The sequence below is a fragment of the Stegodyphus dumicola genome, chromosome 5 (assembly GCF_044657685.1).
Source record: "Stegodyphus dumicola isolate Sdum_Otavi_A_Nest chromosome 5, ASM4465768v1".
NCBI classification, from domain to species: Eukaryota; Metazoa; Arthropoda; class Arachnida; order Araneae; family Eresidae; genus Stegodyphus; species Stegodyphus dumicola.
Genome location: NC_140772.1, coordinates 210,633,971 through 210,660,462, shown reverse-complemented (window position 1 = coordinate 210,660,462; position 26,492 = coordinate 210,633,971). Strand labels below are relative to the sequence as shown.

General features: G+C 34.0%; 1 protein-coding gene across 1 annotated transcript; it reads left to right on the top strand.

Annotated features, from left to right (window-relative positions):
* Nucleotides 1-3,199: 3,199 nt before the first annotated feature.
* Nucleotides 3,200-26,009, top strand: LOC146997401 (V-type proton ATPase subunit e 2-like). The gene is made up of 4 exons (XM_085817624.1): nt 3,200-3,354; nt 11,374-11,421; nt 12,688-12,791; nt 25,676-26,009. Exons 1-3 carry the CDS (start codon nt 3,200-3,202, stop codon nt 12,779-12,781), a joined length of 297 nt encoding a protein of 98 aa, XP_085673750.1. The 3' UTR covers nt 12,782-12,791; nt 25,676-26,009.
* The last annotated feature ends 483 nt before the right edge of the window (nt 26,010-26,492 follow it).

Sequence of the window (26,492 nt, the reverse complement as noted above, 5' to 3'; positions counted from 1 at the left end):
GCTAGGTAGAATCACATTTGTGATTGCACTCCAGTTCTTTTACAGCTGGTCGAAAGAATTAACATCTACTGCATGTGGAAATAGCGAACAAAACAGTAAGAAATTGGAACAATTACCTGTGGACAACTTGTATTCATAGCATTCTAAAATGAGCTTTTAGTAAAATTTGACCGCAAATAAAACAGTAGTAATGAAAGAATGTTTTTTCACGAAGTGGGTCCAATACTTTCACAGCAGGGTTATTTCATGTATTCTGCAGAGAGACTGTTGTATGGTTTATTGTAACTGCTGTATACAAATGTCTGGCTCAGAATTCCACAGCAGTAATTAGCACAACTTTCATGGTTGATGGTATAATATGGAGGTACCAAAAATTAGTATTATCACAGTAACTGCAAGATGGCTTATATTTCTAAAACTCGGTTAACACATTTCATGCAGAAAGAAAATATTATCCAGTTTCATACTTAAATCAAGGTCACTGAAATGTGGTAAAAGCAATCTGCTTAAGAAAACAGATGCCTCTGTAGAGGACTTTCTATGGAAAACTGGCTTTCATTACCATTATACATGGGCAAAACCAATGTCATGTAATATAATAATCTATTAGTACAGTAAATACATTTAATTTCTTTGTATTTATTTATGTCATGCTGCTTTTCGTGTAATTTAGTATGATAACCTTATAAGTTTATTTAATTCTGATCATGGTCTACGGAAGTAAGGTAAGTCACCAAGTTATTAATAGTTATGTGAAAGTCTGCAATAACTTTTCATATCATAAGAGATTTATGAATGTGTATATAACTTACACGTGTAGTTATTATGCAAGATCTATAGAAAGTATCCAAAATTACCATGACATTAATCACACTGTACGAACAGGCAAGACATTATACATTAGGAGAAAATTAACTAATATTTTGGGGGATGAAATACTATTTTATACATGGGAACTGTTTAAACAGCTGAGAAAAATTCATGGTTTTTCCCCCTACAGTTACAGAATATATATATATATATATTGTTTCATAAGAATAAAAAGTAAAGTTAAATTTAAATAATTCTCATGTGCCATTGCTGCAAAGAATTAAATTTGAATTTAACAAATATTCTCTATTCATATAAAGTTAATTTAAATTATGAAATTTTAATTGCATACATATCAAAGATTAATTATTGCTGCAAACTAATTTACTATATCACTGAAATTCTGAGAGCATATGTAAATTAAATGCACGTATCTAAAACCATGAAAAAATATATAATATTCCAAAAAACTAATCCCAAATATATACATATATATATATATATATCTCAAAGACAGGCATATGCATAATTTCTGTTAGAAAAACAATTTCTCCGAGATTACGTTTTAGAGTAATTAAAACAATATATTAATGGTGATATTACTACTGCATTCCAAAATTCGCACTAATTAACGATTTCGATCATTACTAAGAAAAAAAAAACGGGATGAAAAAGAAAGAATCCTGATACAATAACATTAAAAATTTGTGTGTTTACGTATAAAAATATATAATATTCTCAAATAGGTCATTTAAGCATAGTCTTTGATTCGGAAACATTTCCAGAAGTATTTCAGTTTTCATAATCTGAAGTAAAAACAAACCTGCTTTTGCAGAGAATATCCATTGGCAGTTGCCTTCAGAAAAGGTTTCAATTCATTGAAGCAAACCGATTTAATCTGATGAATTCACGCTCCACCATTTCAAAAGCATTACGACTGTCTCTTAAATGCCAAGGGATTCGATCAGCATTTCTCCGATTTCTTAAACGTCTGAGCAAAATCACTTCAGCCATCTTGTTTACAGTCGCTGTTAAGAGTTTGCGGCAGGTCAGGAGTAGCCGCAAAATTCCGCTATGGTAGTGACGTATTTTCAGTAGGCGTGTCCGAAAAGCGTTGCACTTGAATTCGGTTTTGCAATGCAAGTGCGATTACCATGACAAGCGCTGCACTTGAATTCGCCCCTTAGACATGATCTTTGAATGTGAGTTTTTGGTCGATATATACTCCTAAATACTTGATGCATTTTTCATCAGGAATAGGGATGCTATTGATGATAATACTATTGAGATATCTTCTACGGTTCTTTCGAAAATAAATTGTAGTTGATTTGCTTTCGTTAATTTTAATTTTCCATTCACTGAACCATGGGAAAATATAATCTATTGCATTTCGTAAGTTTTGAACAGCTCTTTGAGAGTTGATGGATTTGCTGAGAATGGCGATAATGGCATCTTTTTTGGCTAGGAAGATCGTTTATATACATATTAAAGAGAAAAGGCGAAAGAGTCGAGCCCTGAGGAACACCTGCATTCACATAACTGATATGAATGTTCGTTCTTAATACGAACCTGAAAAGTTCTGTTTGCCAAAAAACTAGAAATTGGAAGGATTAGTCCAGGTGAGAAATTGTTGCCGATAAGTTTGATAAGGAGGCTTGTGTGTCAAATCTTATCAAACGCTTTCTCAATATCAATAAAGATGCCAGCAACCGTTTCTTTTTTTATTGAAGGCCTCACCGATAATTTCTGTGATACGAGTCACTTGCTGGTTAGTGCTAAATCCATGCCTGAATCCAAACTGATTTTCCTTAATAATGTTGTTGTCTTCTGCGAATTTTGTAAGTCTGTTGATAACTAATTTTTCATATAATTTTCCAGTAGCTGAAAGCACACTGATGGGTCATCATTTAAACCACAAGGAGGTTCTTGATTTAAACAAAGAATAACTGTTCCATTATAATTTTGGTGCTGATAATAATAATTGTAATAATACCACAGTACCATGCTTTATTACTCCTTCCCAGTCACCGTCCCAGTTCCAGTTCCTCCCACCGCTTCAATCGCAAACAGTTGCAAACGGCTCAAAACTGCATCCTCAGCTAAACATTTGATTGTCCATCGTACGCCAGGAAAGACAAATTCAGGACGACCTGGTAAAAAATCTAGTTATTTGCCACATTATTTTAATGCGCCCAATTTTTCATTTAAGCCTCAGTCATAATTAAACATTAACTTTTTATTAAAACCATAATTTAAAGTTAGATGAAAAGAAAACAAATATATTTATATCTGCCCTAATCTGTTTAGATACAGGTAGTATAAGAATAAAGTAAAGTTGTTTTCAACACCGTGGGTTTCAAAGCACAAACTGTAACCTCCATTGCTTCACATGATAACCAAAAAAAAAAAAAAAAAGAAAAAGAAAAAAAAAAAAAGCATTTTCAAAATGGGAGCGTCAGCTGTTCCTTTTGTAATTTTAACTTTATTTTGGTTTGTAGTAGGGGGAGTTCTACCATGGTTTGTGCCTAAGGGTGTAAATAGAGGGTACGTGCTTGATAATTTATGTTAATGTTTCTTTTCTGCTATGTTTAATTGAAAGATAAATTTAATTTAAGTTTTCACAAATGACATTTTTAACTACGAGCAGTTTATTCTATAAAGATCTGTCAGAATAAAATTTAAAAAAACATTCCTTGCATCATTAAATGAGGTTTCCCTTAATTCTTTTTAATTTTTGTGCATCGTGTAGGATCATGGAAGATTCTCCCTTCCGTTATCCTGCTGATAGAAGAGATATCCGCAACATATTGTCTCTTAAAATGCAGAAACTTTTTTTTCTTAATCAATAGCAGTGATATCATCTCTTAAAATGTATTTTTTTTTTATCACTGGGAGTCTAAAATATAATTAAGAATTTTAAACGCGAGAATGCTCCTATGAAAGTTATGTTTTTGTATTTATTTTGCCTTGTCCAGTATTTATAATAATGTGTTGAATCCTGATGTAAAAAAGCTGAAGCAGAGTTAAATATTTTTGATTTTGTTTCTCGCGATAAAAGCTGGTTTTCTAATGAAACTGTGGTAATAATAGTGAGTGAATTGTAATGGCTTACCCTTCCCAATAATTTCAGTGAGCTTTATTTTCAGGTCATTGAAACTAATTATGGCTAAAGTAAAGAATCGCCCACTTATTTCTTTGGTGCTTTTTACAAGAGTACATGTGACTTTATCCATGTACACATCGACCTATTTTCACTTAAAAAGCCAATGAAAATTGCTAACAATCCAAAATTTTTGTACATGGATAAAGGGAGTGCACAATGCCATTTTTGTGCAATTCTGGGATGTTTTTTAAGTGAAAATAGGTCGATGTGTACATGGATACCGAGTATGTGCAATTCTTAAAACCGCGCCAAGCAGTGGTCGATTCGGCACTTTCTCTCTAATTATAAAGTTATATTATTAAATTTCTGATTTGAATGGAAGATTAGAAGTGATTGTTTACTAATTGATAAAAAAGTCTCATGAAGTGAACGCCCAGCAGCGGCCGAGCGGTAAAGACGCTGAACTCTGATAGTTCGGCGTGAGGTTCGAATCCCACGAAGGGGCTGGCTGCATGGGCGTTTTCATGGTTTTCCCCATGTGTAACGTGTATATGAGCCAGTTTCCCTTAGAAAGTCCTCCATGAAGGCATTCCTCCCTTTAGGCAGATAGCCTTCATGTGTGTTGCCATAATTTAATAATCCAATTTTCATGAGGTGAACCTCCCCCCTTTTTTTTCCTTGTCTCAAGGATTGATAAAAGTATATGTGAATGCACTCTGTATTAATATGTGTGATTTTGAAGGATTGAAAGTGATGCACTTGCATGAAATCGATGTATGTTAAGTCTTTTCTAGAGTCTTGTAAGTCAGAGGTGGTGTTGGAATTCTGAAAATTGAAAAAATCAGAAAGAAGTAAAACTTCCTCTCCTAAAATCATGAATATAAGGAAAGGGGCAGTTTATTCACCCCTTAAAATAAATGAAATTTATTAGGAGATGAAAGACAGAGAGTATTTATAAATACAGTTTCATGGAAAATTTTGGACTTCCTTATACATAAAATTTGACTTCTGTCCTTTTTTATAAATGTAAACTTGTATATTTACATTGTTCCTGATGAACTATTATCTTTAGTTCTTATATTAAAAAAAGGGTTGATCTTTACAATATGGTAACTGGTAGTTTGGCGACATTTTGGAGGCGATAAAGGTTACTACCTGGGACTTTGGTAATAATGTGAGCAGTACTCAGTTCCGATTACGCATTATTTTGTGTGAGGGAAATGAGAGATCATGGGATATGTCATGTGATATTAATGGACGAATTACGGTTCTTTAATCGGAAAAGGGGGGAAATCGGGAAAAAATCTGGAAGTTTTCTATTTGGCTTTATTCTGTGTTGTGTGAAACAGTGTTCGTGAATTTTTGGATCCCATGGCCGTAACTAAAGTGAATTCGAAATGGGTATTTATGTATGTATTAATTTAATGTATGTGCTCATTTATATTTTAAGTAGTGTTTTTGAATTTAATTATATTTTAATTAAATGATAGTTATTTTGTGAATTTTATGTTTGTAGGAATTTGGTATACGTTTTAGTTGAAGTAAACGTGCATGGAAATAATTTAAATATCTGACACTAAGTATTTGTAATGGTTGCGGTATGAATTCGCTGGTGATGTGTATAATGTAATAGATGATTTAGAGGTAAAAGTTTTTGGATATTTTATTTATTTTATATGTGGAAATGTTCATATTTGGAAAGGGTAAATACTTTTTTGCGATCAGGTAATTTCATATATGTTCTTTTTACCGGGTTTAAAGATTGAGAAAATTGTCATGTATTTTCGTGAAATTTTTCTAATTTATGAGAAAAAAGCAGTGTACATGGATATAGTGAAGAGTGTGCGCAATGCCATTTTTGTGCAATTCTGGGATGTTTTTTTAAGTAAAAATAAGTCGACGTGTACATGGTTTAGTGATATTTTAATTAAATGATAGTTATTTTGTGAATTTTATGTTTGTAGGAATTTGGTACACGTTTAAGTTGAAGTAAACGTGTATGGAAATAATTTAAATTTTTGATACTAAGTATTTGTAATGCTTGCGGTATGAATTTGTTGGTGACGTGTATAATGTAATAGATGATTTAGAGGTTTTTGGATATTTTATTTATTTTATATGTGGAAATGTTCATATTTGGAAAGGGTAAATACTTTTTCGCGATCAGGTAATTTCATATATGTTCTTTTTACCGGGTTTAAAGATTGAGAAAATTGTCATGTATTTTCGTGAAATTTTTCTAATTTATGAGAAAAAAGCAGTGTACATGGATATAGTGAAGAGTGTGAGCAATGCCATTTTTGTGCAATTCTGGAATGTTTTTTTAAGTAAAAATAAGTCGGCGTGTACATGGTTTATGTGTATGTGTTATTTTGAAAAACGCGTAAGGAGTATGGTATTGTGCACTTTTTCCCAATTTTGCAGTGAATATTTGTCATGATTAAGCAGTTTTGTTAGATAAAATTTCTAGCATAAGTGTAATTCGGCTAGTAGATTGTTGGAAGAAGTGTTCAGTAGATAAAAAGAAAAGAAACATGTCTTTACTTCATGAAGACAAAATGGCGGCGGGAAAAAAAATAGAGGGTTGCTGTAGAAGAGTTGGTCGCCAAATTTTCGCCAAAAAAACGCCAAGTTACCATAATGTAAAGATCAACCAAAAAAAGTTCATATATCTGAATGTGTTATAATGTAATGTAATAATAATATGTTAAAGCAAAGGAAATGTATAATAGATGTTTAACCAGTTTATGTGGTGGATCATCCATATAGCTATACTAAGCAGAATTCTTTTTGTCCATAAAATTTTAATCTAGACTTTTTGAGACAGCTGTTATTGCAGTTATTCATGTTACTGGTAATTTATTGAAATTTCAGAAATTGGGAAATTATGACGTAAAATGTATTAAATATTTGTGTATGGATCAAGGCTGATTAAAAACATCTGTTTACTATAATTTTATTTTATATGTATTATTAGAAAGAAGATCAGGTAGAATAAGAAGAAATTTTGTTACTTTTCTGCTATGTCAACATCATAAATTTATTATCACCTAATGCAACGTATATTGTAGTCTGTGTGCCGTGGGGTTCATGAGCATATACCCTGGACAAGTGGTCAGCTTGTCACAGGATCCATATGTGTTTAGTCCTCAAGCTAACTTAGTGCTCATCTTATCGACCCACTTGAGGAATGAAAGGCTGAGTCAACCTTTCCCAGCCCGGAGATTGGACCTCAGACCTGGGATGCTGCTGGGTGACATGCGAGCCACTGCATTATAATTCCTAATTGATCAGGCTACTTTTAATTTTGTGTTTTTAAATACCAGGTTTTAATGACAGATTATCTTCTGCATAAACAGTTCATGTTAATGTGTTTAATCATATTTTCTCAAATGACTTTTAGCATTTGAAAGAATGAGACTTGCTTTAGAGCACTGTGTTTGGAAATTTGTAAAAAAATATCGTTATCATTATAAAGTGTCTGAAATGTAAAAATCATGTTACCAGATTAGAACAATAATTTATTTCCAATTCCATTGTAGAATATCACCAAATAATGTGCACAGCTTTTAAGTAGTAATGTTGTATCATATGACACTGGGAAGTTTTGGTACCGAAAGTTCAAAAACAAGGACTATGACATTCAAGAAGTGGAGTGCTCTGGCCAGCTTACTGATTTTGAGGCCCACCTGCAAGAACTGGTGGAGGAAGATTGGTATGCAACCACTTCAGAGCTTGCTAAGGAGTTAAACGTTTGTGCCATCTCCATTAGTACTATGCAGCATGACTCAAGGAGATAAGGGCAGACGTGTTTGGGTCTACACTAATCTGCTTGAATATCAACGCAAGGACAAAATTCTGGATCGTATCATCCTTTTTGATGAAAAGGGGTTTTTCTGCACACAGTGAGCCCGTCGGAAGCATTGCAAAGTGCAATTTGACTAACAAAATGACCATGCTTTGTATCTGATGCAGAAAGGTAATGTTCCATCAAGATAATGCAAGATCACTTGTGTCTGCATTCATCAGCTGGACTGTGTACAGACTCGAATGGACTCATACAGACTCGAATGAATCTTTTGCCGCTACCATTATATAGCCTCAACATCGCTCCATTGGACTTCTACCTTTTCCCACACCTGCACCTATATCTTCCTGAAGCTATCTTCCATTCTGCACAGCACGTCTGAAATGAGGTTAATCAATTTTTGGAGTTTTGGCTGGAAACTTTCATTACAACTATATATATATGAAAGAAAAACTGGCATAAACATGTAGGGGCACCTAAATCTTTGAAGTGCTTAGGGCCTTTAATAGTCTTAATCCGGCTCAGGTTGATTAAATACCAAGATATTTCAATTATATTAAACCATTTACTGTGCATGTTACTGACAAAGGCTGAATAAGGTAATTGGTTGATCAATCATTTTGGGCCCTGTTTTAGAATATGAAGCCTTGTTAATTTTGTGACAAATTTAGAGCTTGACTATGCAAACTTCCTGTTAACAGGAATTATTTCTTTCCTAAGAGTAATGTCATAATCAAGTAGAACATGAAAAGGTTGATCTTTGGATTATGGTAACTTGGCGATTTTTTGGCGAAAATTTGGCGACCAGCTCTGCTACAGCAACCCTCTATTTTTTTTTTTTTTTTTTGGCTGCCATTTTGTCTTCACGAAGTAAAGACGTTTCTTTTCTTTTTATTTACTGAACACTTTTTCCAACAATCTACTAGCCGAATTACACTTTTGCTAGAAATTTTATGTAACAAAACTGCTTAATCATGACAAATATTAACTGCAAAATTGGGAAAAAGTGCACAATCGCAAACTCCTTGCGCGTTTTTCAGAATAGCACGTACACATAAACCATTTACACGTCGACTTATTTTTACTTAAAAAAAATCCCAGAATTGCACAAAAATGGCATTGCACACACTCTTTATCCATCTACACTGCTATTTTCTTATAAATTACAAAAATTTGCAGGAAAATGCAAAAAAATTCTGTGAATCTTTAAACTCGGTAAAAAGCACATATATGAAATTACCTGATCGCGAAAAAGTATATACCCTTTCCAAGGATGAACATTTCCACGTATAAAATAAATAAAATATCCAAAAACTTTTACCTCTAAATTAGCTATTACATTATACACATGACCAACGAATTCATACCGCAAACATTAAAAATGGTTACAAATACTTTGTGTCAAATATTTAAATTACTTCCATGCACGTTTACTTCAAATGAAACGTATACCAAATTCCTACAAACATAAAATTCACAAAATAACTATCATTTAATTAAAATATCACTAAACCATGTACACGTCGACTTATTTTTACTTTAAAAAACATCCCAGAATTGCATAAAAATGGCATTGCGCACACTCTTTCTTCACTATATCCATGTACACTGCTTTTTTCTCATAAATTAGAAAAATTTCACAAAAATGCATGAAAATACTCAACGTATTCCAAATTACTACAAACATATAACTCACAAAATCACGATCATTAAATTAAAATATAATTAAATTAAAAAACACTACTTAAAATATAAATAAGCACATACATTAAATTAATAAAAATTAGATTACAATCCTAATTACTTTAAACTAAATCATTGCTAATAACAATTTTCCAATAATATATTAATTTATTTACTCTTTACATTTAGAACAATGCATAAAAATAATATCCTCAAATGATTAAAAATACTAACTTACCTAATCTTCAGAATCTTCATCACGTGTCACGCACACTTCCACTATTTCACATAACACACAATGAAGCTTAATACAAAATAATATAGTACTACAGTTTTCCAAATTTCCCCCCCTTTTCCGATTAAAGAACTGTAATTCGTCCATTAATGTCACATGACATATCTCATGATCTCTCATTTCCCTCACACAAAATAATGCGTAATCGGAACTAAGTACTTCTCACATTATTACCAAAGTCCTAGGTAGTAACTTTTATTGCCTCCAAAATGTCGCCAAACTACCAGTTACCATATTTCAAAGATGAGCCCATGAAAGAATTGCAGTCAAATACCGAAAATCCGCCAACTCCTGAAACCCGCGCTGCCTCTCAAAATATAAACATTCAGTTTATAGGTTCCGGAAACCACAACATTGAGTACAAAATATCGAAGAAAAAATATTTACTGAATAATAATGAGTCATAACGAAAATACCAAGTTATTGACATCATGATAAATGTTTTTCCCCCTCTAATCTACGTCAAGGTAAAAAAGCAGACGATTTTCTGAACTCTTCATTAAATTTCACGATTCACGTTGTTGTATTTTCTGAGCTTTGTTATTTCATGAGTTTATTTGGTGCTGCCTTTTTTTTTAATCCAGATATTTTGTTGATAAATTAAGAATATTTTTAATTTTGGCCTTTTTTAATACAGTTACAGATAAAAAACGCACTCCTGATTTTACTGCTTGCTATGTTGAAAAACGTAAACACGTTGCATTGACGGTAATGCAAAAAGTGCAGATTCTGCAAAAGATGAAGGCAGGTCCTTCTCTTCGGTTTATAGCAGAATCGTATGGAATTGTGACACGATTGTGTATGATATACGGAAAAATAAAGAAAAGCTGTTTAAATTGTACAGCAACAGTAATTCTAACACTGGAATCTGAAACCAGAAATCTTTGCATGAGGCAAAATCGGCAAAACTCGATGCTGTGTACATATAATACAATGAATAATATAATGAATTTATATATGTAATAATAATTTAATGCATATAATAAGTTATTGCAATAATGTGTATAATAATTTAATTAAATGCATCTAATATGCCTTATTTATTTTGCACTTTTGGTTTGAATATTACAATTTATCTTTTCTGTCCTAAAATTCGCACAACCTCTGGTCCCAAGCTTTGCGGATTTCTGGACTTCTACAGTATCAAATAACAAGTAAGTAATGTATGATTATGAGTACTCATGATTAACTTCCAAAGCACATAGCAGTCAACCTGTTTAGAGCCATTATTGTACTTTGAATGTATTTAATAATTTCACCGTGTCAGTGATTAGCAAGATGTTGACCATATGGACAGCCACCAGATACTACTTTTAATTTTCACTTGAATTAAAATTAATTTTTGAATGAAAGCAGGTTTTTCTTAGTAGTCATAAGTATAAATATATGTGATATCATTGGTAAGATAAGGCACTATGTCAAATAAGTATTTTAAATACTTTTCTATTTACTCGACATGAGCATATACTTGATATATATCAAATAAGTATTTAAAATCTTTTATAAAATATGTGCTTTATATAATGAATAAGAGATTCAAAAAGCATCTTTAATTTTATAAGATAGGAAGTTCTGTGAAAAGTATTTTGAAAGTTTCAAAAATTGAAACAAAATATTATTCTACTTTTAGGTATATTTATCATATCTGTTAATAAAAAATATGTATATTTCTAGAGTAATTCAGACAATGCTGGTTACGACTGCCGTTTGTTGCTATTTATTGTAAGTATAAAATTTTAGCTATATATATTTGAAAATTTAGTATTTTTTATAGTGTAATTTTAATTTATTGATATTAAAAAATATAAAGGGATCAATTATGGTGATCTCTATAGATGACCATAATTGATCACTTTATATTTTTAAATCACTTTATATATTCAAAGAAATTATTAAATACATAATTTTGTACAATTACTTATTTTAGTCTGTATTGTCATAAACTTACTTTCATTATGATGATATTTACATTATTGAAGAAAGTAAAATATCTTAAATTGTAAGCTAATACAGTACAAAGTCCGTAATCCGGACTTGTCGGGACTTCGGCGATTCCGGATTAGGTGTTTTTCCGGATTATAGATCATCAATTTAAATCTGGTAAGATGGCATGCAGAAATTTTACAATAAAAATATGAAACTGTAATTTATGAAATAAAGAGCAATTCTGATCTAAAGGGTATCAAAATTTACAAAAAAAAGCTTAATATTTATTTGTTTACTTTATTAAACATTTCTTTCAATGTAGTTGTTTAAGTTGCTTCGTTTTGGGGGCTAATACTTTCTCTTTAATTTTCTCTTATATAAACAGTATCTCTTCTCTTTACGTGCATGCGTAGCAGACGCATGCACATAAAGTTTGTAGCTTTGAAGTTCGGATTATAGATCATTGCGCATTAAAGAATGTAATGCTGACTGTACTGTAATGCTGTTTCCCCCTTTCTTTCCAAATTGTACAGAAACTACAAATTAATCTTACCATATTCAGCCATTTTACCATCTAAACCACAAAACAAGCTACTTCCTAAACAACACACACCACAAGCCCTTACAAACCTTTTCCCATAATTCAAAATTTACCACAATCATGCAACAGATTATGCTATAATAGGGTTTCCGTAACATTCAATTACTCAGGTTACCATAAAGGAAATAACTTCACGATAATACAAGGGGCACCCTTATATCTACTCTAACCCCTTCTTTTTTTGTTTGATCTTACAGCCTTTGTTTCAGATATTTCCTGCATCAATGAGCTTGCTGTATGTATGATTATGCATGTATATCATGACTGTTTTATAGTATATTTCTTTTCTATTATATCAACCTGTGTCTATACCAGATATCATCAATATTTGTCTATCTGGGAGATAATTCATCAACTGTGATAGTTTTCTTAGTTTTGAGCATGTATATAATTGCAGATATCATAGTTATAACAGCATTTTTTTTCTATGGAAAAAAAATAATGACTTTTTATATATTTAGCTGGTTATGTTGCTATATGGTACAGATGAATCCTTTATTTGGTCCTCAGTTACCTACAGTTACATTAGCCGTGATGAAAGAAGTCTGGAAGTGATTTAAATTAGGTTAGTATTTTCTATTTATATGTCGCAACAATTGATATTTTCAAACTTAACTCAAAAACTCAATTATTTTATTGTAGTTATTTCATGTTAATTAAAACGTAATAATTTCATAATTTTTTTTTAATTTGAACTTTAAAGAATTCTCTTTAGTGATTCATAACAAGTATCGTGAGAAAATTAATGATTTATGTTTTCATAATTTCAAATATAACTAAAGGTGTAATATAAAAGACTAAAAGTATAATGTGAGCTATGGGTTCATTATGTCTCTTAAAAAGTCAAGTCCAAGCATGCATTATGTCAGCCAAATATAGACTGTATTCTCATATGTGCAGGATCTGAACTTCATATGCATGCTCATTTTTCCATACATTGATAATTGTTACAAGTGTCCAGGCGCGGTAAGATAGCTTCCCCGCAAAGCAGGTTTAGTGTTGACATGAAATGGCAAGAGAAGGTGGGGTTGCCACATTTGGCGAGAAATTGCCCATTTAGCAACAAAATTGGCGATATGCCATGGACGGATGGAGAACCTTCTGGAACGAATTCTTACTGGTTTAGCCCAGAATGTTCTCGAACACAAGCCGAAAGCTGTATAAAACCTACTGGTCCGCAATCAGTTAGTATTGAGTGAGTGCCTCGTCGAGTGCTAGTTGATGCAAAAGCAAAGTTTAACATTTAGCAGAAGTAGCAATAGAAGCTCCCTAAGGTTATATACTGTGCAGACATAGAAGACAAAAGTTTTAAACTTAACCAATTTATTAAAGTTTATCTATATATATAAAAATAAAAACACAATAAATATAATCAATATCAGAAACTTAAAGAGTGTAGCATAATCATTATCAAAAATTACACTTAGTTGATCATTCATTAACCCCAAGGGTTTTTCCTTTAAAGAATATTACACTATTAATGATACAGTAAATATTTACCTGATCTTTAAATACTGGCGTTCAATATGTGAAAAACATATCACAGAACAGAAACTACGCGGTTATTATGAAATTCACTTCACTGTAAATAAGTCCATGCTTTTTGACCAAGAATGCACCTGAAAAATTAAACTAAACTTTGAGTGCACTTGCACTGGCTAAAGCTGCTCACTGTAGTTGCTCAAGAGAAATCACAGCTTGGAAAAACATCGCTAATCCTAGAAAAACACTTATATTGATGCCGCCTTCATGAAACAGGATGCCGCCACGGCAGTCGCTCACATCGTAGCCACTTTTCAGAATCCAGGAAAAGTCATCTTTCAGACTGGAACCACTGCACTTATCACTGGACGGCACACATCACAATATTGTCTCCCAATGGGGGCTGGAACGGCACACCACAGAGCAATGAAACAGGAACCAGAAGGAATAAGCCAAACCGACGCGAGATACTTATACCTGAAGTAAATATGACGTCATCTCACGGCAACCAATCAGCTGTCAGAACGACTCAGCTTTCCAGATGACGTAACATCAAGTTTTGTTTTTGCATCTTAATTAGGCTGGAACTGTCTGTTCTTAATAAAAACAGTGGCAGTGAAAAACGAAGTAGAAGTAATTGCTATATCCCTTTAAAACAAGAACTAAACCTTATGTTAAATATTAGAATTATTTCAAGGAGGAGAGATGATGCAAAAAAAGGATTACAATAGGTCATATTTTCCAACACCTGTCAGTGCGTCTCATCTAGTTAATCCACGTGGAGACGAGTTGACAGAGTGGGTCGTCGAGTGCATTGAAGAGTCTCTTAGTGTATCGCAGTTAGTGCATTGTCGAGAGAGTGCGTTAAGCTCCGGGAACGAGTGAACTGAAGAGTCGGGAGCTGTGCTCTGTGTGTCGTTGAGTACATCGCGAGTTGTAGCGTGGAGAGTCTTGAGAGTACATGAAGTTCCGAGAACGACCGAACAGAGTAGGGAGCTGTACTCTGGTGTTTTGCAGCGAAGCTGTCTCGAACATTAGAGCCTGATAGTGTGAAGGCTGGGTCGCTGATTTTGTCAACGTGTTTATAGTAGATCTTCTACGACTGTAAAACATGATTTTGGAGCTGTCCTGATTAATATTGGCTAAATAAAGTGTGTTTTGATTGTAGTTATTCACTACAAATCCACACGAAACCCGTACGAACGTGAAGGAAGAAAATAACGTAACAACTGGTGTCAGAAAAAAAGTAACAATATTTTTTCTTCATTCACAGTGTATACCACATTTAAGAATAAATCATATACAGAAGATAAATGTTTAAACGCCAGGCTATATCTTTATCAGCTCACAGAATAGTTGTTCTAACACTGGTATCTGCAGTCATGTGGCAAAGTGATTCATTTATTAGTCGTTCAACACAGAATCCCTAATTTCCATTGTGAACTGATAATTTCTATAGAACATCAAGAGCTGAGTTTTCTACTTCTTCGTAAGATTTTTACTTAGCTCTTTATGCACATAATAATGCTTTCATAAATGTCTCATTATCACAGTTCCAGCACTTTGTTCCATTATTGCAGCTTTTTTTGAGGCTTTTGACCTGGAGGCATGTGGCATTGTTTCTGAAAATTTCCTTCTCTATTACTATTTCAGCATTTTATAATTATTACTGTTGCATTTCACATTAGCACTTTCACCGCTTCCAATTTTCGTTAGCTGTACCACCATTTAAAGCACCATTCGTGCTGACGTCCTTTACAAGCCGATGGTCTTTTCTGCTGGGACTCTGTACAGTTTCAACCTTCATGGCGTATACTAGAGCACTCTTGAAAGATTTATTATTGGCTATTTGGTCATGGTGTTTGATTGTTGGTTGTTGTTCAGCTATTAGATATAGCAGAAGGAATTGCTTAATATCTGCATTCTTGTTGAGCTATTTGAAGTTATTTATTGTGCTGTTTGGGGTTAATTTTATAATAAATCATTAATTTATCCTTATCTAGAGAGCTATGAATAAACCTGTAGCTCGCAATAACTTTATTGTTGTATGTATGATCACTAAAAGTGATCAAAATCTAAAGTAGGAGCACAAAATATTCACTTTGATAGAAACATTTATGATACTGAAAATGCAAATTTGTGTTCATTTTTATACTTTTAATTTTATTCTGATAAAAACATATTTTAGTAGAAATTTGCAAGCTACATTTCATTTGATTAAAACTGCAAATACCTTGAATATATTATTCATTCTTCCCAAAATAGGATATTTTTCTTGATACAATTTTTGGTTAAGTCTTTCATTTATGATGGATTGATGATGCTAGCAAAACTTTGCATGATTATTGTGGATTCAGATCACCAAGTCAAAATGTATAATTATCTTCGACATCTTTCCATTCTCCATGGTTGAATACCTACAGCTGCAAAAGAATGGTAGTTTCTTTGCAGTATAACAGCTCAGTAGTGAGTGATATAATATAAATAATTATGTAATTTTTATGCAAATGTGGATGTGTATGTAACAATGCCATTCATAAAGAGATAATTGGATATGTTGCTGGCTGAACACTTATTTCATTCCTGACAAAACACCTTTGACAGAGACACAGCCTAATTAGTGCCAAAAAGGTACCTTTTCGTAACAATTGTATTTTACCTTCCACATTCCGATAATATATCTGAAGAAAAAATGAGCAGCAGTGTACAGTAAGTCAATAGCACTGAGGAGCAGAGAAAATTATATGAATCACAATGTGAATGTCTTATTAGGTTATAAGGTATTTCTCCCACCTTCTTGACGTGCCTTCATGGTGTAGTGGTTCAGCACACTAGGCCGGTATTTGAGAGATTCGTGGTTCGATTTTTGGCAAAGGCGTTTGCTTATTTTTCATCATTCCTGCTTCCAAACTACCTAATGTCTCTACAAATGGTGCCAAACTAAAAGAGTGGTGGATGATGACTCTCCATACCCATGATTTGGTGAATTGGTTCCCTAGAAACCCCAGTACCCCTTTAAAAGGGGGAGTATAAAAGGTATTTCTCCCACCTTCTTGACGTGGCGTAGTGGTTCTGCACGCTGGGCCAGTATTCCAGAAGTCTCTGGTTCGGTTCCCGGCAAAGACGTTTGCTCATTTTTTTATCTTTCCTCCTTCCAAATTACCTAATGTCTCTACAAGGTATAGTAGAGTTCATATTTAACTTCATTCCTGCTGGCTAAATTTAGGTTTCAATCTACAAATTTTAGCATTATTATTGGCTGATGTGTTAAGTACTTGCATCTTCAGCATTTTATAAGAATCATAAGATTGATAGCTTTTGAAATGATAGAGTTCAGAGAGATTTATTATAAGCTTGTTACTGTTTTAAGATAGAGAGGAGAAGTAATCAAAAAGGAAACTTGGCAGCTATTACATGTAAAGTTAAGATTTTATTTTACATTTTTTCATCTTACACACACTCAAGCATTTTATAGTGAAAATCTTTTGACACGAAACTGAGGGGACTGAAAAAGGATATTGCAAAAAAATTTAAGTTTATTAGAGTATGTTTTATTTACATTCATATGTATATATGCATGTATTTAATAAAAATCGGTGAAACAAAAACATCCAGAAGAACTTAGTAAAACTTAATACAAAATTTTCAAGCTTTTTAAAAACAAACATTTATTGAGTTTTAGGAAAATAATCTGACATTTTTCTTTCCATTGCCTTTTTTAGCATCAAATTGTCAACAAATTATTGTATTTCATCCATTTTGTTATTCATTTCACCATTGAATGTGCATTTAAATAACTGTGCATACTTTTCATAATGTTCCTCATTTCAGATGATGTGGGAACAGAAGCTGCATTATTTATTTCATTTTCGTCATCGGAAATTTCACCAGTGATATTTTTTTAGCTTTGAACAAGCTCCGAAATGTCTTTGTCTGCTATAATTGAGGCTATATACATATTATCATCATCTAATGCAATGAATTCTTCTGATGATACAGTGGGACAGTTCAGTAATACAAAAACTTTCTCTAACATTTCATTAAGTGTCAGCTTGGTATCAATATCTTCCTTCTCCATTTCTTTTGGTGCCAAAGAACATTATCAAACAGCACATTTAATTTGCAAGTGTACAATAAACAACAGTTTCAGATTTTATTCACTTGGATTTTTGTCTTTATTCCATTGTCTCCAAATCAGTGTTCATAAATAAGAATAAAATAAAACTTGTGCATAAAATTGATATTTATTGTCCTATAAAGAATTATTTTATTTATATAAATAAATGTAAAAATAAAAATGCATAAATTAATCAACACAATAAGCTCAGTTTTAAATAGTACAGTAGAGTCCCGCAGACTCGACATAAGGTGGATTGAGAGACTGTCAAGGTTTGCAGAATAAGAGGGGAGTTTTTCAAAACTCTTAATATTTAACTGTAAATTAATGCTGACTTTTTTAATATCAAGTTCTAGCATAATAGGAGTTATAAAAAGAACAAATATCCTAACATAATTAAGAAAAAAAAAAACTTACATGCAAAAATGAAGAAAAGTGATTAGTAGTTCTTGGTAGAAAAATACCATGTGATGGTAGATTGTTTCTCACGCTCATTCCGTTGTCGTGCAGCTTCTTCCTGTAGGCGACGGAGGAACAAAATGTCCATACCGGATGTACCTTGTTCCTCGATGTTACAGAGCATTTCTTTTGCAGCCTTCAGTCCTGGGTCATCATTTTAGCTTTTTCTTTGTCTTCAGTCTCTTCGTTTCTTGATTCATCTTTATTTTTATGTACATTTTCTTTCACTAGTGCAACTATTTCTGCATGTCCTAAAATTTCATAATTTTCATCTTGTCTCATCCGTTCTTCAACATCACTATCAGAAACTTCTTCAACCCCTGGAATTTTCTTAACTAGGCTAAATATTTCACAATTTTCTGCCTCTTCTCTGCTTTTGTGAAATTCATTTCCTGAATGGTCCAGCACCTTTGTCCAGGAATGAATGAGGCTTATCTGCTTGATTTCACTCCAAAAATGAGCTATCCATTCAACAACATCCAACAAATCTACACTCATGGACAAAAAAATTAGCGCACCAAGAAATAATTGCGGGATCATAACGAAACTTGCAATGAAGGTACATTTCGGGGAGATATGCAAATCATTAGAAATGCAGCGTGATAGCACATTACGTATAGCCGGTAGAAGGCGTTGAACTTCGTACTGTGTGGAGTATAAAACAGGTAACCAAAGCTTGTTTGAGTGTGCTGAATCATTTACAAAGGAAAAGCTGAGGTAGACATGCCATTATGCCGTGTTCGAAGACAATAGGAGTAGTTTGAGAGGGGAATAATCGTCGAGGTGATAGAAGCTGGGTGGTCAACTAGGCGAGTAGCTCGTCAATTAGGCTGCTCTGATTGTGTTGTGAGGAGGTGTTGGGACCAGTGGACCCGAGAGATGTCATGTACACGAAGACCAGGCTCAGGACGTCCTCAACAGACCAGTCGTCGAGAAGACCACCACATCATAAGAAATTCACAGGTACAGTCAACTGCTTCATCGGCCACCATCCAGGCACAGGTAGCACCTTCACTAGGGGTCCCTGTGTCTTCTCGAACCATACGAAGGCGTCTGGCTGAAGGACAGTTGGTATCGCGGCGCCCATTACGTGTGCTGCCCTTGATGCACACCCATCGACGCCTCCGTTTGGAGTGGTGTCGAGCACGAGGAAACTGGACTGCAGCGGAATGGGACCAGGTTGTCTTTTGCGATAAATCCAGATTCAATCTCGGCAGTGATGACAATCGTGTTCATGTGTGGAGAGCCCGTGGTGAATGTCTCAATCCTGCCTTTGCTGTACAGCGACACATCGCTCCTACAGCTGGTGTGATGGCATAGGGTGTCATTGCCTACAATACACGGTCACCCTTAGTATTGATCCAGGGCACCATGACAGCCCATCGGTATGTTCATGAAATCCTGCAACTGCATGTATTGCCACTCATGCAACGGCTCCCAGGAGCCATTTTTCAACAAGACAATGCCTGGCCTCATACGGCAAGGGTGTCACAAGACTGTCTCCACATTCCTTGGCCTGCCCGATCCCCAGATTTGTCTCCAGTCGAGCATATCTGGGATCATTTGGGGCGACGAGTTGGGCATCCCACGAGTTTGAACGAACTAGAGGCTAGGTTACAGCAAATATGGAACAAAATGTCTCAAGACATCATACAAAACTTGTATCACTCAATGCCCGATGGTATCGCATCGTGCATTCGCGCTAGAAGGGGTCCAACGGAGTATTAACTCCTCCGTTCTTTTGCCTTTTTCTCTGAAATAAATTATCCTTTTTCTTTGATTTTTCTTATCATTTACTCATATCAAAGTAGTCATTACGTATGTAAAATTTTGTTTCATTTTGACGACTCCTTCTTGGTGCGCTAATTTTTTTGTCCATGAGTGTATTTTCTGTAGTTTCTCGATCATATCACACTCATCCTCCATGGCTATTACAACAGGTGAAAGAAGTTTGCATCTGTATATTTTCTTCAGTGCCCCCAAAACGCCCTCGTCCATCGGCTGACACACTGAACTTATGTTAGGGGGGAGAAACATGGCTCTTATACGAGTAGCTTCATCTCGTAACTGTTTTGCATCAGGATGGGATGATGTATTGTCTACAATAAGAATTGCCTTCCTTGATATATATTTTTAAATTTCAAAATCTTTTTCACCGATGGAACGAGCTGCTGATGAAATCAATCATTAAGTATTGCTTCATTCGTTTGACTGATTTCGCTACCAAACGGGAAGATCATAGCTGGTTTCTGTCCCATTAGTGTACTTTTTTACATTTTTCAATCCCAGGGATTTTTTGAATTGCCTATAAGTGCTAGTTTGAATTGTTGCACTGCTGCATACTAAGATTGTGACTCGCTTCTTGCTTCTTTTGTAGCCAGGTGCTGATTTTTCTTTCATAGATGCCAGCGTTTTCGAAGGTAGCATTTGAAAATTTAGACCAGTCTTGTCACCGTTATAAATTTGATTTCCAGATATACCCTACTTTTCAATTAGTTTGTGGGAATTATCCTTAAATATTGCAGCATTTCCCAAGTTATCAGCTTTACCCCCACAAACATATAACTGCCTGATGCCATACCGCTTTTTCCATCTGCCTAGCCAGCCAGCACTAGCAGTAAATCCTGGTTCTCTTTCTTGAAACTCACCATAAAATTTTAGGGTTTTTCTCTTGTAAAATTGATCTTAAAATGGATGTTCGCTGTTTTCTTTGCTCCTGCACCACAAATAAAGCGCTTCGCTTACTTTTTCATATTCACCCCCTTTCATACTTTTCCTTTCCTTTGTCAAGGAGCTGCTGAGGTATTAAAGCCTCAGCAGCCTAATTAATTAGTTGTAGCATTAATTTCAGTTGCAAAATTGTAGCTGGCAGCTGGTTGCATGCTGCTAAGCATCTCCTGAGAAGGTGCATTGAATATCTTCACTCTGCAAGAGCTCTGCGACAATTACTGTACAATGAAGACTGACTCTACGACAACTACTGTACTTGTCCATGAAGAACAAGTCTAGACCCACACCTCTAAACAGTGCACATGAGGCAAGAGAACTTTTATACAATAATAGACACCAGTCACTGAACCTCCTTGGAAGATGTAGAAGTCATTACAGCTACCAAGCATACCACCCCAGACAAGAACTCCGACACATCCAAAATGGTCTCTTTCAGTAATAAAGAAGAGGTGATTTCATGTTCCTTTTATCTCTCCAGATGTATTACTCATAATATTAAATGGCTTTCTTCTGTAAGCAGTATTCGACCACATTGATTGTAGTGTTCAGTTCATGTATTTCTAGCACAGTGTTTCTTAACCTTTCTAGCGAGTCGCACCCCATTGAATCTGAAAATATATCTCCCGCACCCCATTGAAAAATGTGATTGAAAAATTTTTTTAGTCTAGAAAAATACATTTTTTGCGAAACTTATTGTTTATTGAAAAACATTGTACATTTTATATAAATACAAAACAATATTATTTTTATTAATGACTAGTCTGTTGTTTGTTCATTATTATACTGGCGAAGTGAGGTTCCTTTTTTGAAAGACATATGCGTAAGTCACCACTTGCATTTAAGTGATTTCTCCCTTTAGATTTTATATGCAAAAGTGATGAAAATCCCATTTCACACAAGTAGGTGGTAGCAAAGGGTAAGAGTAAATGCAGTGCTCCGTTCGCCAATTCTGGATAACGTTGCAACTGTGAACACCAGATTTGTTGCAATTCTAATTGTTCGAATTCCATTTGAACATGTCCACTTGCTTGCATTTCAATAAGTTGATCTTTTTTCAGATCACTATCATCCATCAAATTTAAGTCAAATAGAAATGGATCCAGTTTCCATCTCTGAATTTTGGTAATATTTCCGGTAGAAAAATATCCATTGAATGATTCTCTCAATCGTCTGAAATGTATTACAATGTCGGGTAATGTCGTCTCAAATGTATTGTATTCTTTTCATTTTTCGCAATAACAGAATCAAGCAAGGGAAAGTTTGCAAAATTACCCTCTTCTGCTCGACGTATCCAAATTTCTAATTTTGCGATAAATGAAGATAATTTTTCACTAGATATTATTATATTTATACCAAATCCTTGCATTGATAGATTCAATTCATTTAAATGACTAAATATGTCTGTTACGCAGGCCAGCCTCAGCATTGCATCATTACTCTCAAAATCTTTTACTAAATAACAATTTTGACTTGTCAGTAATTGAATAATTTCCTCACGCAATTCAAAAACTCTGTTAAGCATGCGACCCTTAGATATCCATCGTATTTCGGTGTGATATAGGAGCACAGTATGATCAGCACCGATTTCTTCGCAAAATGCACGAAAAATGCGATGATTAAGCGCTCGCCGTCAGATGTATTTTACTACATTTACTGCTGTAGTTAGATGTTGTTTTAAACTTTCTGACAATCCCATTTCGCACAAGTAGGTGGTAGCAAAGAGCAGTGCTCCGTTCGCCAATTCCGGATAACGCTGTAACTGTAAACACCCGATTTGTTGCAATTCTAATTGTTCGAATTCCATTTGAACATGTCCACTTGCTTGCATTTCAATAAGTTGATCTTTTTTCAGATCACTATCATCAAAATGCGATGATTAAGCGCTCGCCGTCGGATGTATTTTACTACATCTACTGCTGTAGTTAGATGTTGTTTTAAACTTTCTGACAATGCTTTCGATGCAAGTGCATGACGATGCAACATGCAATGCATTATTATAACTTCCGGTAATTCTCTTTTCATGTGTGAAAAAAATCCTGAATTTTTGCCTAACATTGCTGGGGCTCCATCAGTGCATATTGAGCCAATCACATTCATTGGTAATCGATATTTGGTAAAAAAGTCTTTGATGCCATTGAAAATATCAATTCCTCTCGTATTCACCTCCAGTGGTCACAAAATAGAAATTCTTCTATCACCTCTTTTTCCTTCACATACCTGACAAATACCAAAAGTTGGCTAAAATTATCAACATCACATACCAAAAGTTGGCTAAATTATCAATGTCATCCGACTAAACAAAAGTTAGCTTCATTTTATTCCTATGTTTTCCGTGCTCTTCAAGTTTGCTCCTCCAAACTAGCCCTTGATGAAGAACTAAATTATTTAAAAGCAATAGCTATTGACAGGGGCTTTTCACCCAACATTATTAATCAAGCAGTTAAAAAATTCTCATCTCAACACACTAAAAGCCATACTCTTATTTTAGGAGATTATAAAAATTCTGTTGTCATTCCCTTCTTTCCATCAATTAGCTATAAAGTTGCACATATTTTGCAGAAGTTTAACTTTCGGGTTGTTTATTCTCCCATCAATAAAATTCCAACTTCTATACTCAAGGACCCCATTCCGGATATGAATTCCTGGGGTATTTATAGGATTCCTTGCCAGTGTGGTTTAATTTACATTGGCCAAACTAGGAGAGCCTTAAAATTTCGCGTCAAAGAACATGAGGCATATGTTAGAAAAAAGGAAACACAGAAGTCTTCTGTTGCTCAACATTGTTGGTCCGAAAATCACACTTTCAATTTTTCTGCTGCCAAAATTATTCAAAAAACATCTTCCATTGGAGAACTGGATTTTCTAGAGGCATTTCACATTCATAAAAATCTTTCTGTTCTAGTTAACGATCCTAATTCCAATCCAAATTTGCCTTCGGCTTTTAGAGAAATTATGTTTTAGTTCTGGTTTCGCCAACAGATGGCGCCACTTGCTTATTCTTGTCCAGGCTTTCTTATCTTATCTAATCATTATTTCCTATCTTGTTCATTTGCGGTTTTGCAGCTGAAGATGATGGTTCGGTAAAACCATCGAAACTAGTCCTGTGAAAATTTTGTAGGTATAACGCTGATTTTTGTTGTTTGACTTCTGAATTAGTATTTATTCGGCGTGTTATTGTGTCTTAATTATCAACATCAGTTGACTCATCCAGTTGCATACTTATTTTTAATGGACTGATTTTTATGTCTTCAATTATTTGTATTAAAATATCTTCACTGAGATTTTGTATTCGTGATCGTATAATATCATTCGATAATGGAATCTGTTGGATTTTTTTATGTGCTTCCGAATCTAAAACTGTTTTAGCAATAATTAAAGCAGAAGGTTTACAACTCTTCAGCGATCGTGTGAGGTTTCTTTTTTTTCACATAAATATGCCACTTGATATGACGCTTCTAATAAAGGTTTTTGAATTGCTGGTCCGCACAATTTTAGAATAGTTCCACTTGTATCAAACCGAGCCTTCTTTGACTTCAAGCTGTTCATGCTATGCGCTTTTTCGCCACCATGCACATTGTTGAAATGCTCTAATAACTTTGATAGTTTGAGATTGCTGTTTGAAAATATCTTGGAACACAAGATGCATTGCGGTCGTTGCATGCCATCTTTTTCGGTTGTGCAGGTAAATCCATAAACGGCATACTTATTGTTCCATTGTCATTTTTTTTCACATAGTGGGCTTCACTATAATCGATTTCATTATTTAGAAATAATGTAATATAATATATATAATGTTCTTACATTTGTAATATCACTGAATTCTATTCGGCTTGAACGGGTAATTAAGAATCTATTAGTCTCAAGAGGTTTCTGGACAAGTCAGAATACACATGTGGCAGACACAATAGTTGACTCTACCTAACACAGGCGCAGTAGATGCAGATACAAATCTGTGAATCTGTAGATTTCATTGGAGTAGCACATGTTGAACTCAGCACATGCGCAAGCTGGGATAACGTTTTCTGCTTGTATCGTCGCTTTGTGGCTATCGAGGTTTCTTGAAGGTCACGCTTGTATTCCCACAAAGTTTTTTTTTTCTTTTCGCTGTCACCTAGCTGCCTGTTCGCGTTCATTTGTAGCATTCCATGCCTTTTCGTAGCGTAGTGTATACGCCCATCGGCACCGGCTCTTTCCTGTGTCTTTTGCTGATAAGTGAGCTAGGTGCTACGAATTTTTATGAGCTTCAGTATTGGGGACACTACTGCAGATTTCAAATCTTTTATTATAAGAAATTTAATGAATGATATTTAATAATTTTTATGGTTAGGTAGGGGCTTCTCCCGCACCCCCGGTTAAAAACCACTGTTCTAGCACAACAGGTAACCCAGTATCTATAATGAGTTGCATAATAGCACACTCTGTGCTGGTTGTTGTGCATATAGACTACATTTGTACTCCTGGCCATGATAAAATGCGATATCATGTCCAGTAGTCTTTTGCAAGTGCCTTGCAATTTCTCCAGCTGTCTGCTGCCTGTGTTTTCTCACCCGTAAAATAATATACCGGCAGAAAAGTTAAAATTATTTTTGTGTACTTTGTTTTTCAGAATTAGCATTTTTGTTATTATAAAATTGTTTATAATAAAGAACTTTTTTTTCCAGAGTTTGCTTCTGTAGCTGCAATTATTTAATCAAGATCATCCTGAATGTGATATATTTATTTATTGGTACTAATGTGTAAGCCAAACATTTCAAGTTATTCAAGCCATAATGGATGTATTGTGTCACATGTAAATACTTTTCTCATACTTGACTGTCTTAGCTGTAATTAATCTAATTCTGAAATAGTGTGAGAAATGAAGCAAACATTCTTAATTCTAAGAATTATGTTCAATTGTTGTTTCTTCAAGTTTTTTACTTTTATTTGATAGATTGTATTTAAAAATAGATTTATATATTGTAATGAAATTTAGAGAATAAAAATTAAACAAAATAAGTTTTCTTAATTGTATTAAAAAAAGAAATATAATTGTATATATTTACTTAGGTTAATCTTAAAGAGTTATTTCACAAATAACACATGTGTAATATATGCATATATACAGAAGTCTTAAAGGATATTTATATATCAGTTTCAGCCTTATTCAGTGTACTTTTACATTCAGGATCATTTATTAGTTTCTAATTTTATTGCCAACACAAGATACATTTCTTAATTTCGCCCTCACAGATTTTGGGAAACTTAGTTTTGAGAAGAGGAAAATCTCTTTGTTATAATCACATTTTTATCAAACCTAATTTAATGTGGAGATATTATAAGTTTACTTTTTGATGTCATATTAAAGATCAGGAAAATATATCAGAGGTGATTGTGGTCTGGATATAGGCTGAATTCTGAATTACTCTCTAAAATTCTAGGTTTGGGAAATGCAGACTAATCATCCTTTTTAAATTTTGTTTCAGAATAAATATATTATCC

Bases quoted from the DNA above. Each gene is read 5' to 3' on its own strand.
- LOC146997401 (XM_085817624.1), top strand. From the start codon at position 3,200: ATGATAACCAAAAAAAAAAAAAAAAAGAAAAAGAAAAAAAAAAAAAGC. The intron at 3,355-11,373 runs GTACGTGCTTGA...GTATATTTCTAG, and splicing joins CCTAAGGGTGTAAATAGAGG to AGTAATTCAGACAATGCTGG. The intron at 11,422-12,687 runs GTAAGTATAAAA...TTATATATTTAG, and splicing joins GCCGTTTGTTGCTATTTATT to CTGGTTATGTTGCTATATGG.